General features: G+C 45.0%; 1 protein-coding gene across 1 annotated transcript in view; it reads left to right on the forward strand.

Annotated features, from left to right (window-relative positions):
- Window positions 1–16,078, forward strand: part of ACE2 (angiotensin converting enzyme 2) — a 637,108-nt gene that overhangs the window by 524,596 nt on the left and 96,434 nt on the right. Inside the window, exon 15 of the mRNA XM_078657651.1 lies at window positions 9,986–10,074. Coding sequence (XP_078513777.1) covers window positions 9,986–10,074 — 89 coding nt within the window. The remainder of the gene's footprint in view (window positions 1–9,985; window positions 10,075–16,078) is intronic.

Here is a 16,078-nt window from a genome sequence, read left to right on the forward strand (position 1 = left end):
AAACTGAAAACTGACCCTGAACCCTAAAAATACCCCTTTACCCAAAAACTGAAAACTGACCCTGAACCCTAAAAATACCCCTTTACCCAAAAACTGAAAACTGACCCTGAACCCTAAAAATACCCCTTTACCCAAAAACTGAAAACTGACCCTAAACCCTAAAAATACCCCTTTACCCAAAAACTGAAAACTGACCCTGAACCCTAAAAATACCCCTTTACCCAAAAACTGAAAACTGACCCTGAACCCTAAAAATACCCCTTTACCCAAAAACTGAAAACGTAAAAAAAAACCATATAAAATATTAAATATAATTATATACTTACCAATACTTACGTTGTAATGGCATGCGTTGTAAAAGTACTTGCGTTGTAAAAACATGCGGTGTAATGGTATGCGTTGTAAAAGTTTTTGCGTTGTAAAAGTTTCGTTGTAATGGTAGTGCGTTGTAAAAGTTGCGTTGTAAAGGTTGTTTCCCGTCCATCATAGTTGGGAAAGGGCGGGAAGACATTTGATACCGCTACTGTGTGGTGCGTGGCCAAACGGGCAGGGCTTCTATGCGTGTTCACATGCCTCTTGTGTATAAAGGGTCAGAGAGTGAGCAGGGCAGCAGGTAAGGAGAAAGCAGCCTCCTGGTCACAGGAACTACAAGGGGTTCCACTCAGGAAGCACTTACTGGGTTACAGCAGGTGCCCAAGTTGAAGTTAATTTCTTTGTAACCATTTTGTAAATGGTTACAAAGAAATTAGCTTCAACTTGGGCACCTGTTGTAACCCTGTAAGTGCTTCATGTACTTTAGGTTTGGAAAATCAGTCCCGCTCGCGGATTTGCGGATTTTTCTGCAATTTCGTGAGATTCGCGAATCGCGAAATTGCGAAAAATCCGGAAATTCCACGAGCGGAACAAATTTTCCGCCCACACTTAGTGATAACACGTATTGTGATACTGTTTATATGGAAGAACAGAATAAAACTCTCGTGGGCTGGAATTATAAAGAATTGACAGTACCCCGAGAGGCTGGTTATTATGCTGCTTGTTGCCCCATAGTGAACGTTACAGACACTTCTTTGTACATCAATTGTTCAAGAAAAATACTCTACAAAAGAAAACTTGCCCTGGAGAATAAATTAGAGCCAAGAACATCTGGAATGAATTCCAGATACGCTACGATGAATTATGAGGGGCCGATGTATGCACACCCAGGGTTTTACTTTCTGTCCAATGGGACTTATTCAAACGTCTTCAATGGTACTGAAGATATGGTTCTTGGAATGGTAATGCCTAAAGGTGTTACTTGTAAAAACATACAACCAAAAAGGAGATGAGTGAATAGCTATAACAATGGTATCCGATTTGGATACATCCTGTCCTCCACATTTACCTTGGGTGGTATGTCTATGGCCAGGGAAGAGAGAGCTAGAGTACATTTCCGATGTAAACTGCAGATTTTGTCCAACACCACAGTGGCGGCTTTGAGAGATATTGCTACCCAGTTAGAAAGCATGCAGGTGTATTCAGAACAGACTAGATATGCAGTAGATTTTATACTGGCCTAGTCTGGTGGTGTTTGCGCATTAATTGGCGACCAATCTGTAATGGGTATAGAGAATCTGGAACATAACACAACATATTATGGATATCATTGATAATGTCAAGGGCATGGAGAGTGGAAATTGTAGTTGGTCTTTCTTTGGTAGTTGGGGTTGGATTCTGAAGGAAATTGTTTATCTCATAGCAGTATTAATATTTTGTTGTGTTCTCTAACAATGTCTCCCACTTTTTTGTTCCTACTGTGTCACTGCTTAACACCCAAGAAGATATCTGCATCTGTTACAAATGCCACAGAATGATATTGATGATCTTATGAATATAGACAAGGACATTTTTGATGACACATCTCTCCATGCTGTTTCTGCATCAGACATCAACTGTAATGAGTGTCCCCAGCTCCATCTTGAGCATGTATCTAATTATGATGCTGTGTCAAATAATGCAAATGTTCCAGTTACCCCTGACTATGTGCCAGTTCCCCCTACTTTCTCAACAGAAAATGCCTTTAGCTCATGCTAAAAGGAGGGTTTGTTAGATTATGTTTGTAGATTCTCTTTCTTATGCCATGCATAAGTTAGCATTCGCTGCACCATTTTCTCTTTCAGGCGCATTTTATGTACTGTTCGAAACTAATCATGTTTGCTTCTGACAAATGCCCTTTCCTAAGTTTCGTTTCTGTAATGAATAATTGTTTGTGCCAGTGCATAGCTTTCTCCTCGTTAGAGAGTCTCTCCCGTGTGTCTGGTAGTGTGATCACAGCCCAGGGTGGAACGGCCTTGAAAGTGTTCTGAGCCGTGCAAGATATGAGAGTTTGAGCCTTTTTCTGTCTCTACGTTGTTCACCCACATCTGTTGGCAAAATTCCACTGTGGGCGTGTACTACTTGACCATTCAATGCACATAATGTATCTTTATGCTTACTGTTTCTTAGTTCCCTCTGTGGCACTCTCTCGAGACTGGGCAGACATAGCCCCGCTCTGAGCGCATATTATAAATAATTATTGGTGTATATTCTCCACTGACCCTCCGACTCCTAATTTATTATGGAAGGCTGAGAGGTGGTCCAAGGTGACTCGTGGCCCTAAGTGGGTCACTTTCTTTACTAGTATAAAACATGTTTGCTGCAACAATGAATAGACGTAGAATTGGTCAGTGGGATTATAATCCATAAATTGATAAACCTGGTTATCTCCTAAATGATTCTCCACCTCTTGTTCATAATGTGAAACATTCATAATCACTATGGCACCTCCTTTGTCGGCCTTCTGACACATGATGTGTGGATTCTTAGCGATTTTCCGGAGTATATCCATTTGTTTCTGCGTGAGATTATTTCGCCTGGGGTTTCTCTTGTAACTCAATTTAGAAAGTTCTAGTTTGACAAGGTTTTCGAACGTATCCAGAGTTTTGTGTGAAACCGGAGATTCATACGTGCTGTGTGGAGTTAATCCTAACAGTTGATCAGGTTTAATATCGCTTCTTTCGGTTACAACATTGTCAAAAAAATGTCTTAGGCGCAATTTTCTCATCAGTTTATAGAAGCTAACCTCCAATTCCAGTCTGTCTGTTTCAGTTGTGGGCACAAAAGACATCCCCTTTTGTAATGTCTCGATTGTAAAATGATCCAGTTTCACATCAGAGATATTAATCACTAGGTTATTCAGGTCATAGTCTTCTTCGGTTTGTCTTTCTTTCTTTCTGCTGTAACACTCCTGGTGTTGGGTGGATCTGTTTCTTTTCCCTTTGCCCCGCCTGGGTCTTCTTTTTCTCGTTGGCCCTCCTCTATTGGACAATGAAGTACTAATTTGGGCAATGAAATTTTTTTTTGAAGACTGGATGATTTTTGAATGCTGTTTTCAATGAATCCTGGAAACATGATAATGTGAATAAAGACTTCTGAATTTCACTAAGTTCAAACTGTTACTTTGAGCTCTTGAACTTTTCAACCCATCTATTTGGGATTACGCTGTGACTAGGGGACGTCACTCAATTGAGGGTCACGCTACCATTTGATTTACCAGTACCTAGAAGGAGGGTACACCCTAGAGCACGCTACAACTAATCGAACAATTATTAATAACTCAGAGTGCAAGCGCGACAAACATTTCTGAGAGAATGAAAGTCGCCATCTTGGTCACGAGTTGGACACCCTGGAAGGGATGTCAAATCGCTGCATGTTGAAGCTTCAGAGTGCAGGGACCTCAGTGTCTTGTGTCAACATGGAAGCGTCTCCTCTAGTTACCTAGTGAAGGTGTGGTTCTTTTATACCACGAATATAGCCTCGGAGTTCCTACCACAATCGATATGTTGTGAGTACAATTATGTAAATGAGCCTAAATCAATAATTGGAACTACGCAAAGTAGCTCTAGGAAGAAGATAGCGATGACTTTCAGTATATAACTAGGTAAAAGGTCAGTGCTAGAGCCGTAATGCAGAGCAAGGTAGGACAAATGTAGTTAAAAGGTCGCTTTGCTACTTAGGCCTAGGTTGGGGAACAAACAACTATACAAAAGTATTTGAAGCACGTTCGTCCCAGTCAAATATTTTCACCTTCTGACTTAGTCTCTGATATAGAAGTCAACATCCTTCAGACTGTACCCAGCAATTTCACGCCTAGCAAATTCCTCTTGTCAGATGGATACCCTTGGCACATTCACCCAATCAAGATTTCTACCTTTGGACTTCGTCTCCTTTTGGGTGTGTGGATTCCTCCAACAGGGCAAGGCAACAGTGTGTTCCGGGGAGGGTCACACCAAAGTCAGATAGGCTTGAAGCGAAGGTCCACTGAACTATATTTTCAGCCAACAAAAAGTTTAGAGCAGGACTATCCTAATTTTCTTGCCCAGTGTGGTCTCACCTTGACTTGGGTAGTTGGTCCTGGTCCTCTGGACGACTTTAAGCCCAAAAATGTTTTTATGTTTAGGCTTTTCAAAGATTTAAGGATACGTCCTTCTAAACACCATCATGTTTCCTAAGACCTCAGGGACAGCACTTAAGGGTCAGAGGTGACTCCAGCAAAGGCCACTAACCAGATTCCGTCCTCCTGCAGTTCAAGTTGGTCACTTCAGGAAAAGGTCTCTTACAGATTTTTATGTCCCTGAAGCCACACCAGAGGTCAGCCAATTGACCCTTGGAGACCACTTCTTTGTCCTGGGTAGAAGTAGGAGCAAGTTCTCCGCCCAGGTTTCAAACAGCAGGTTCAGTCCTCTTCGGTACGTCCACATGTTAAGTGTTCTGTTGAGTTGTGGGTGAGCTGCCAGCTTTGTGGATTTTACTAGTCAGTTGGTGAGGGTAACTCTTCAGCCCTCCCTAACCAATGAGGAAAAAGTTCTGGGGTGTAACTCATCCTACTTTTTCAGTACATCCTACCTGCCATCCTGCAAACTAACCCACAGTGCAGTATTGTAAAGGAAATTGAAAATGGCACAGACCTTTACCCCTGAAGGGAGCTTGTAGACCAGCCAGGGGTGTGTTAATGGAACAGAGCAGTCTCCTCCGCCTGGAATCAAAGAGTTTCCTCTCCCAGGTCTCTCCTTACAGTAAACTATGGATGGGCAGGCCTCACACCTACCCCTTTCAAGTAAATAAAGTTCTTGAACCATCCCCAGCAGCACTTCTTGAGCTGATAAGACTCATCTGCCCCACACCGAGCCCATCTTCTCACCAGGCATGAGCCATTTACCTGTTCTGGGAGCAGTTTTCACACCTCATTATGGTCAAGCACTGACAAGACAGATGCTGGCCGGCTTATGCACATTAGCCTCCAGGAGCTTCAGACAGGAAAAATGTACCTTTCTAAAAGTAACTTTTCCTAAATATTTATTACAAATCTAATGTCACTATTGAATTGAATTTTTAAAACTAGCTGTTCAGCTATTTTATTGCTTGTCCCAAACCCAAGATAGCAGAATTAATATTCTAATCTGTACTCTAGTTTTCCTCAGTGGGCACCTAGAGCTTTCCACAATGAATATAGCGTTTGGGGGCTTGTCACTGTAGGTACATAGTAGCATTAAACTTCTGTCCAACTTTTAAATGCCATGCATCTGCCTTGTGGGCTGCAAGGCTTACATAGGGGTTACTTCTAAATATTTAAAAGGGATGTTTCTTTCTGTCAAAAAGAGTTATCTTTCCAGGTCGGACTTCATGTTTAAACTACAGCAGTTAGGCAACAATGACAGGCATTAAACCATGTTTTCCTATGTCACACTAGTGGATGCAGCAATAAGCTTGCAGTCCACAGCTGACGTATAACCATATACTATCGCTCAGCAGGCCTACAGATGAGTTAAAAATGGCAATCAGAGATTAGCCCATTTTACATTTTTTAGGGGCCAGAGCATATACACTGGATATTGGACAGCAGTGTCCAAGTGCACAGAGTCTAAAAAACAGTGATAAAATTCAGCAACCAAATGGGGTGTGAGCACTCAAAAAGTGCATTTTCTCACAGTATTTGAATGACCCAATACAATTAACGGAAAAGACCTGGTAAGATGTGTGAGAAGTTGGCCTGGTATATGCTGCTCACTAGTTCTAGTGATCACCTTGTACCATGCCAAGCAACCCTTATTTTGATTGGTTGTAAGTCAACCTTAGAGACCAGCTATCCTAGTGGTAGCATGGACAAAGCAGTCTTGGGCTAAACTCTGTAAAGGCATGTGAAGCAAGCTGTTTTACCATACACAATCCCCTTGAATACCAAATGAAAGGACACCACACAGATATATATTGAAAAAATATATATATTTATTTACTACAAATATCCCCTATACTCTTTATGAGCACAGAAGCAAATGCGTTAAAACAAAACACAGTTTAAATACACAAAAGTTGCACAATTTGGATGAGCCCTAGGGGCCACCTAAACCATATACTAAAATAGTGGTGTAAGAACCACCAATGGGAAAGGAAAGAGGCCTAGGGCCTGGGGAATCGCTGAAGCTGTTCGGCACTAACAGTGATGAAGTCGGGAAAGGCCCGCGGGACTCGGGTGCAGCGCTTAAAGCGCACGCATGCTCCAATGTTAAGTCAAAGGTGCGTAAAAGTTACAAAGTTAGTGTTTAAGGAACCTTCCGATGGACCTACAAGGACAAAACATTAGACCTAGGCACTAGAGGTGTATACCAGTGTGGGAACACCGGCGTTGCTGAGTTACCTCACCCATAGGAAGCGGGTGCACAGGTGCGAAGTAGTGTCGGGTTTCGTCACGCAGGTCGATGGTGCCTGGAGATGAAGATGCTGCAGGCGGGTCATCGAGGAGAGTTCCGGTGGATCCAAGGGTGGATCTGAAGAGGTGAAGACCTGAAAGCAGAGGGGACAATGTTCAAGGTCACTAGCCAGTGACTACCGTGGAACCAGGATGGAACCAGGCAATGTCGGGTGCAAACAGGTGAAGAAGTGAAGATTGTCTCTGCAGCCACGTGGACACGAAGAGGTCAAGGACGTCCAGGCATTGGTTATGAGCTGTCCCACGAAGGCTCTAGCTGTTGGCGGTGTCGGCTTCTTCATCGGAGCAAACAGGTCTTGGCTAATGCAAGCCACGCAGAAATCGATGCAAGCTTCTCACTCGGACCAGCAAGGTCAGAGCGGGTGCTCCTTTTCAGGGGAGCGAGGGCCAGTCTAGAGCAACCAGACCAGCGGTGTTATTTGTCGTTTTCATCGCCAAGATGGCCGCTAGCCACGTGGCAAGTGGCCGGGATGGCGCGTCGAGTGGCAAAGTGCAAAAGGGCCCCATGCAGATCGTGGAGATGCTGGGGGGCTGATCTTCGGTGCAAATGCTGCTCGGTGGTGGGGCTTCTCAAACCCCAAAGCACAGCGTCGAGGGTGCCTCGGGTGCTGCGCAGTCAGCTTCTCGGGAGTCTTTCAAGATGGCCGGTCCCACGTCTCTCGGTGCCTCCACGGGTCTCTTCTTTTCAGGGACTGTGGATCGGGCTCTGAGATATCTGGGAGTCTGGGTCTTGTCAGGCTCTGGGTTTGGGCTCCGGCGGGAGGCGGCGGCAAAGCAGACGTCGAGTTGCTGGTTGGTGCCTGTATTCAAAGGTTGGACACTCCTTGGCCACAATTGAGATTCTCTTCAGTCTTCTGTGCAGCAGAATGTCGAAGTCCAGTTTTCTTCTTAGTTTCAAGTCGAGTTCAGGATGATCTGAAGTCTTGGGACACAGCTCCTACTCTTATTCCAAATCTAGGGGCCAGATTACCTGCTAGGTCCCTCCTTTGGGTGGGACCAGGAAGGGGGTGGTTACACCCCCTTTCCTTTGTCCAGCTTCGCGCCAAGACTGGGGCTGGAGAGCCCCAGCACCGGTTTGAACTGGCATATGCACAGGGACACCTTGTGTGCCCCAGGCATGTCTGATTCTATTCAGCCCTGTCCTACCCAATACACAAAATCCTGTCTGGGTTGGTGCTAGCACCTCCCAAGGCAGGAAACCCTTTGTCCAAGCCTCCCTCGCTGGAAGGACTCCCAGCAGCAGGAGGTCAGACTTGTGTCTGTGGTGGCAGCATCCATTTTGTGATGCTAAGGCACACGTTTAACTTTAACCAGGGTTCAGGTTAGGTACATGACGTGTCCCTCTAAAAGGGTGGAATGCTACCCCCGTCGCCAGAACTGGTGAGGGGGTAGTATTCCAATTTGTATGACACCTTACTCGACATGTTTTGATAAAGCCAAACCAAAGATAGCATTTAACCGCGAGGTTCATAATGCACTTAAAAGTATATGGTATGGCAGTATCATGGAACAGCTAAAGGACTTGGTTCCGAAAGCTGCAGACAGGCTCAGCTCATGCCAGAGCACCATCTCACATATTTCCAAGCACTCTGCCTCCAGGATTGATGAGGCCTTCCATAGGAGTGGCTGATAGGAACATATTTGTCCATTTTAGGTTAGATATAGGCATACTATACCTAAGTAAGGGGTGATTACACCGACTTACCCCAGCTGAGTGATCAGCCAGTTGTGTCAAATATGGAGGCCAGGCCAGGGGTGGCACAATACGTGCTGCAGCCCCTGGTAGGCCTTGGAAGCACCTATGCCCTGGGTACCTGGGGTACACTGTTACAGGGGCCAATAAGGTGAACCAATTCCAATTGTGTATGTACCTAAGGTACATGGAGTCCATTTTAAGGAGAGAGCAATTAGCCAGGGGCCCTGAATAGCAGGATCCCAGGCCAACTAAAGTAAAAAACCAGCTAAACACCAGGCAAAAAGTTTGGGGGTAACCATAGTCAGATATCCACCTTCCTACAAGATGGAGTAAAGGTCCCAGCCAAGAAAGGGTTAAGTGTACAGTACATCATCAGACTACGCACTCATACATGAATTACCCCTGTTTCGCTGCTTGTGAATAATTCTTAAAGTTTGAATGCAAACATGATGAGCTTTTCCTGGCAAGCACACTCATGCCTAAAATATATAGTTTGTAAGTTTGACCCATTGTATTTTTACAAAACGTTCTGTACAATGTGCTTATTTTGTTTAGGTTTACATATCATTCCCCTCATTTTACCATAGTTGGCATAGTTGCTTGTATTTCTTGTAGATTGATTCCAAGTTTGTATCACAATTTAACTAACGTAAAGAACACTGAGGCCATCCTGACGTAAAAAGGGACCGTTTGCCATAAGTGCGGCGGTCCCATGAGGGTGATTAGGATGCGCCCGCCACACCGGCGGGCGCATTCTGCATTTTTAACATTGTGGCGGGCGGTGCTTTCAGCACACCCGCCGCAATGCAAACATGCACGTTGTGCATATGCATGCACAACATGGCAGGCACAGCGCGGTACCTGCACATGCAGAGGGGTACCATGTGCCCCCACCCCCTAACATCCTGGGGGCCAGCAAAGGGTCCCCAGCCTCGAAAACCGCAGGCCCCCATCCTGCATCTTGATATGGATGGCGGTGTCTAGGAGACACCGCTACCATATTATACCCTTTTCCGCCTGGTCGACTTGTTGACCGGGCAGCAAAGCGGCGGACGGTCTTGCCGTCTGCCATACTAATATGGCGGGGGGAAATGGGTGGTGGGCAGGGAAGGATGTAGGGCGGATCGCCTACGCCATGCGGGCGGTGGCGATCGGCCCTACATCCTAATGGACCCTAAGTTGCGAAAACATTCTAATTTGTTGGGAAAAGGTGCGTGGTGGTAAGGAGAAATAAAGAACAACACTAATGGGAACTTTCTAGTCTTTTTTTTCCCATGTCAAGTAAACAACCTTGAAATATATTCAAATGAATCAAATTTACCTGACATCTGCATGTGTTCATGTAATCTGAGATGTATTTGATTTAAGTCAATGTAAACATTACAGAATCTCTGTGTTATCTACAATCTGGATCCCTAGGATATTTTTCAGATCCAATGCTGCTTAGATTCAGCTACTGAGTGTTGTAATTATTCTTCTATTCATTATATATTTTTGTTTATTAACAGTACACATGGGACGGCAGTGAGCTATACCTTTTCAGGTCTACAATGGCATACGCTTTGAGAAAATATTATAAGGAGCTTGTTCCTTTTACGTAAGTTATAATAATTTTCCCAACTCCTCATTGCTAGAGTATCATACTGAATGAATAATGAATGAATGCATTAATTAATAATATGACGAACGTACTGTTACCCTACTGGGGTGAGCTGGCACTTGTAGATTCAGACACTCACATTAGATCGATTTCCCCCAAAAAAGAGTTCCCAGTTATATTCACTTTCCTGTTGCGAGGAGGAGGTTTTGTACTGAATGAATAGATGAATGAACGAACTAGAGCATAGTGTTACCCAACTGCGGTCTCCTGGCGCTTGGAGATTCACATGCTTAGATTAAATGGATTGCCCAAAAACTGTTTTTTTTTCTAAACGATATAGATTAAAGTAAATAGAAAACAGGAGACCATTCCAGGATTTGAGAACCAAAAACGAAAAGGAGCAGCTTTCCATTTGTTATTTGGAAATAGGTGGAATGTGACTGTGTGCATGTATTGTACTGAAATCAGTCAATTACAAAATCCATCGTAAGTTTAACAGCATTGTGCCTGTCAATAATCAAAAAGTGTTAACATAAACAAACCCTGGACAATACATTAAGCAAAAAATGTATTCAGGTAGGCTCTGATGTTTCAAGTTAAAGTGCAGCACGTGTCAGAAGAGGCGAGTCTCTCGTACGAAGAGTCGAGGTATTTCACCAGTTTACTGGTGGAACAATTCATCTATGTTGAGAAACATCTCTTCATTGCTTCCTAAACTGATCATACTTTGCAGTCAATATAGGTTTGATGAAGATATTTCCTTCTCAGATCCAGTAAGTTAGGGCAGATACATACTAAGGGGCCGATTCCGATGCGGTCGGAGCTATTCCGACCGCATCGAAATTGCTAGTTCTGACTCCTTTCCAACTGACCCATTTTGATGGGGTCGGACGGAAAGGAATCCGTACCAGATTTCCAAATGGCCTCCGATGGACTTGGAGAGCCCGGTTGCTATTCAGAAATTTTTTATCAATCCCTCGTGCGGCTGTTTACGGCCAAGGGATTTTGATGGAAGATTCCTACAGCCTTTCTGTGCCGGCCTTTCAGACACAGACAGGCTGTGGGAATCCTACTTTGGGGGCCCCCAGCAGGGATGACATGAGTGCAAGGCCTCCGAATGGTGGCTTAAGAGTCACCTATGGTGCCCCCTGTTGATCTCTGCACCTGGTGGCAGGCACCTTGAGGTGACTGCCTCAGGGTGCAGGGATGAACCTCTGTTATCTGCAATGAGAGCATGCATTCCGTTTTGGTCCCATCCTACTTGCTGGGCTGGAATAGATGCCAGGAGGTCGTTAGGTTCATGTTCCCAAGCGATGTTGGACAGACTCCATTCCGTCCGACATCATAATCGGCCCCTAAGTGCTCCAAAGTTTCTAATCAGCAGCCGCGTAGCCGGCGCGGTACTTCCAGGGCCCACCAGTGAAACGGATTTGCTATTGCAGAGAAGAATGTAGCAGAAGAAACTGCAAAGTCAATCCGACTGGTGATGAACCTCAGGCGGATAAACGAGCAAGTTGGCGCCCATCTCCTCCTGGTTCTCAGAGCCATTTTTAGCCCAAAAAATTCTACTTCCCCAATTTTGTTTTTTTTGCTATGTGGCCACATTTAGCACCACTTCCAAGGGTCCAGGACTGGAAGGCCACCACTTAGACGGTCAGGATTCACCCAGGAGGGGACCAGGTGCAGGTTCAAGATGGAGGAAGCCGTTTGGGTCCCTATGGCACTGAACAAGAGGACAGCAAACTAGCCCTTGTGAGTCACTGTGGAGGTCCTGGGACAGTTGAAGATCCAGTCCTTGTCCTCAGGCAGACGGTAGCAGAACAGCAGGACAAACAGGGCAGTAGTCCAGGCAGGTAAGCAGTATTGTAGAGCAGCAGTCCAGCAGAGTGGCAGTTCTTCCAGCAGTACAGCAGTGTTTCTTCCTGACAGAGCATCCACAGATCCAGAAGTAAACTAAAGAGTTGGTGTCTGGAGTCCCCTTTTTATACCCTGGTGCCCTGGTTCTGGAAGGTGAAAGAAGCAACCACACAGTGGCTTTGAAGTGCATGGAATTTCCTGACTCCTTTGACCTGGCTCCAAGTTGGCTGCAGTGACAATGTGGGGTCGTTAGGCCATTTGCGTGAAGGCAGCACACAGGATTTTTAGTTGGAAGTGTGGCTGTGCTCAGCTCCACCTCCCCATCCTGCCAGAAGGTGGTTCATTCAGGCACACCTAATTCCTCTATTGTGTGACTGTCTTAGAGGGATTCACAAAGTCTAACTGTCAGTTACACCCAGTCATGACACCTAAGGCAGGTAATAGGCACAAAAGGGCTAAAGAAAGAAAAATGCCACCTTTCTTCAAGTACAAACACAAAAAAGCACCTAGTCCCGTTCTACTTTATGCTCATCAACCTTAAAAGCTACAAACAGACAACCACTCAATCTGTTTACATGGATTATTTATTTATCCACTTATTACTCAAATTGTTTTGTCAGAATTTTTTTTTTTTTAAATTCAATGTATAGAAAAGAAAATGCTTCAATTAACAATTCTCATCAACCATCCAATGTATTCGTAACAACACAAATTACATTGATACAGACAATAATTCACAACCTTTACTCACACATTTCACTCATGAACATCATCCACCCTACAACTAAAGCTAATCTATCCAAAGTCATCCACTCACTCCTTCACACATGGGGAAATAATCTTAAACGCAACTGGGGGATACAATTAATCTCCATCCCTCTCAGAATGCACAAATTAATTCGTTTTTTGGGAATCCTCTGTGGAAAATTTGCCAACGCATTTCGAGACCAGGGCAACAGCTGCCGGGACTCTCCTCAGGACTGCCTCTTAGTGCAAATTAACGTTTTCTATAGGGAAATAATTCAGAAACACCATATCAAAAACCCCATCTCTTTTAAGCCACTCCAACTGGGGTATGTAAAAGAATTTTATAGAAATGGTTACCTGGGAACCGGTCTTAATATATGAATCCAAAAATTCTTTGGAAGGTAAGGACTTTTAAAAGCTGGTCGTGCAAGGCACACTTTGAACCGGGAACACAGCCGCACAGAGAGCAGCCAGGGGGACCAAGCACAGAGAGCAGCCATGGGGAGCAAGCACAGCCAGGGGGACCAAGCACAGAGAGCAGCCATGGGGACCAAGCACAGCCATGGTGATTTTCATGCCTGGGTGCTCTGGTCAAGATGGTGTGAAGATCTGCTAACACAAATTGAGAGGTCTCTCAAGTAGACCTGACTTAGAACATCCAGTGTCTCAAAGCAGAAAAACAAAAATAATCATCAAGTTGATGCCAAACACATACGTACTGGTGCTACAACAGTTACTGGGCAGGCAAAATATTGCCATTTGCTGTCATTGTCTTACAGAAATTCTACAAATATCTGTTTATGTAACTAAGAGAAACCCTGTCAATGTGCAACTTCTTGAAAACCTTTCTACTATCAGTTGCCCCTCCGAATTACACCCACACAAGGACTATCCAAGAGCATAGCAAAGTGCCTTGCATCCTGCTTACACCTCCAACAAAAAATGGTTGCAGACTTGGGGGCATATTATCAAGGGATATCTCGCCGCTGTTCTGGCTTTAAAAGCCTGAAAAGCAGAGACAATTACATCGCACTATCAACAAGCTCGCCCTAAGCCTTGTTAGCGCTAGTTTCCATGAGTTTGCTCCCGTTTTCTTATCGCCCTGCATGCCATCGCTGATGACATGCAAAGTAGGCGTTCCGGAGCACAACTACATGGAAATAGTCACTAACAAGTCATTGCGGTATTAACAAGCCTGCAGCAGACCCGCTTAGCGACAAGATTAATAGCTCTAAGCACCCTTATTGCAGGTTTTTAACACCTGCTTAAAAGTTGATTAAGCCATCTACATAATAGGAGGTGGATTGCAGGGATAAGGGGCGTATCAGCGAGGATTTAATTTACTCCCACATTTTAACTCTGGTTTTCAAGCGATAATGGCGCTTTTCGCTGCTATTGCTGGATTTCATATCGCCTCGGAGATAAGCGTTGATGATAATGCGCTATCTCGGCGTTGAAATCCAGCAATAGCCGGCGATAAAAGAAATAGCGCTAAATGCGCTTATCGATATTTATCGCAAGTTGTTGTTAATATGCCCCTTGGTGCTTTAAGCAGAGCTCCCACTCTACAAACCTTCAGTGTTGTGAACAGAGCCCCTGTTTTCATAGTACAGAGGTTGCCACAAGGCAGGTAGGGATTCCTAAATAGGGTTGATGGTCCTCACTAAGGTTTATTGCTCTGTCTACAAGACACTGATGGTCTCAAGTGAGGCCCCATCCTTTTGAAAAAATGAGTCTTATATTAAACAGCAAGAATTCTCTCACCAGTGCTAAAGGGAGTACATATGACTGGTGTCTCCATTAAAATAGAGGGAGGATACTCACTGCCTGGCATTTTAGAAAATCAGACAATTAATTATACAAAGTTCCTGTTTGACGGTACAAGAACATGTCGGTTTTAGAATGCCACAAAGCTGTTTGGAACTTATTCCCCTTACTCAAAGTTTTAGTTTGGGGGGGTGGCCAGCAGAGGTATGGATTAGACACTGGGCTCGGGTGCTCCGCTCAATATCCACCCAAATGGAGTTGTTCTGACCTCCACGTCAGCCTGGCGGGGCAGAATTGCAGAGCGAAATACCCCAACATACTGACTACACTGTTGTGGATGGCCGAGGGCTAGTGTTGTCGTCATCAGCTTTGATGATGCACACCAACTTGAGCGTTCCTGAGCTGATCCAATGCCACACAGAGGAGCCATGAGGGTGAATATCATGGAGGACGGGAGCAGCAGCCCCCAGGAGATAGAAGCAAACAAGGACTGCCCTGGCGTCCCAATGAGAATAGGGGCTGGGCCTGCGGCCACAACATTATATCAGAGATGCACTAGGAGATGCTTGGTGACCTGACCTTGCAACCCATCCACTTTCGGATTTAGACCCTGGCCATTGAGCCCTGTACAGGCCCACGAGGGGCGACCTGAACTACTGGATAAGCAGGTCCGGGCCCCCGGTGGTAGGAGGCGGTGAGCTTGGGCCGTGTGATCCTAGCAGGAAAGAGAGGTGAGAGGAGTGCCCCTAAACCTTACAAAAAGATGGGAAACGTTCTTCATTTTGCCATAGACTCACCTGGCTGGTTTGGTATACTACTCTTGCCTTAACCACAACCCAGGAGCACTCTGAGAAGCCCAAGTGGAGGATAGCAGTGCAGACTTCCCTGCCACGAGCTGCCAGGTATGACCAGCAGTCCTGCACATGGGTCTCTGCACACAGCCTGGCGAGTAGAATGGAAGAGAAAAGAATGGTCTTAGTGGCAGCAGACCTCTATGCCAGGAAAGTTAGTATAGCAAGCCCCATGTTGAACTAAGACTGTTATGAGCGACAATACCGAGTGGAAGTGGTAATCCCGAGTAAGCAATACGCCCACTGCAGCTCTACACCCCAGAGGAGCTATACACACTTGTGTAAAAATGTCGACCACTAGACTAAGGAGGGAGATGACAATAAAGGACATGTTATAACCCAGAGCAGTAAAACAGGACAATCTAGACAGAGCAGCAAAAAATGCCCACCTCAGAAACAAAAAACATTACCCCCAGCTTGGAGATGGGAGGGGTCAACATCTACCAGAATGGTTTGGAACACTTTTTGAAAGAAATAAAAGAAGAGGTCAGTACCATACACACAGATCTTAAGGGGTATTTGGAGAACATCCAGAAGGACATAACTTTTCTTGGGTCCAGAATTGGCCAAAAGATTGAATGAGACTCATCAACTGGGTATCCGTCCACTGGCACTGGAGAACTGATATGATGAACTAGCCTAAAGCAGGGGGACCTGGAGAACCGATTCCACCAAAGCAACATAAACATTAAGGTCTACTGAATGGATCAGAAGGGCCAAACATTCAACTTTACATTCAGAAACTTCTGCACTACCCTAGGGGCCGACCCGAAACTCAT

This window comes from Lissotriton helveticus, chromosome 8 (assembly GCF_964261635.1).
Source record: "Lissotriton helveticus chromosome 8, aLisHel1.1, whole genome shotgun sequence".
NCBI lineage: Eukaryota > Metazoa > Chordata > Amphibia > Caudata > Salamandridae > Lissotriton > Lissotriton helveticus.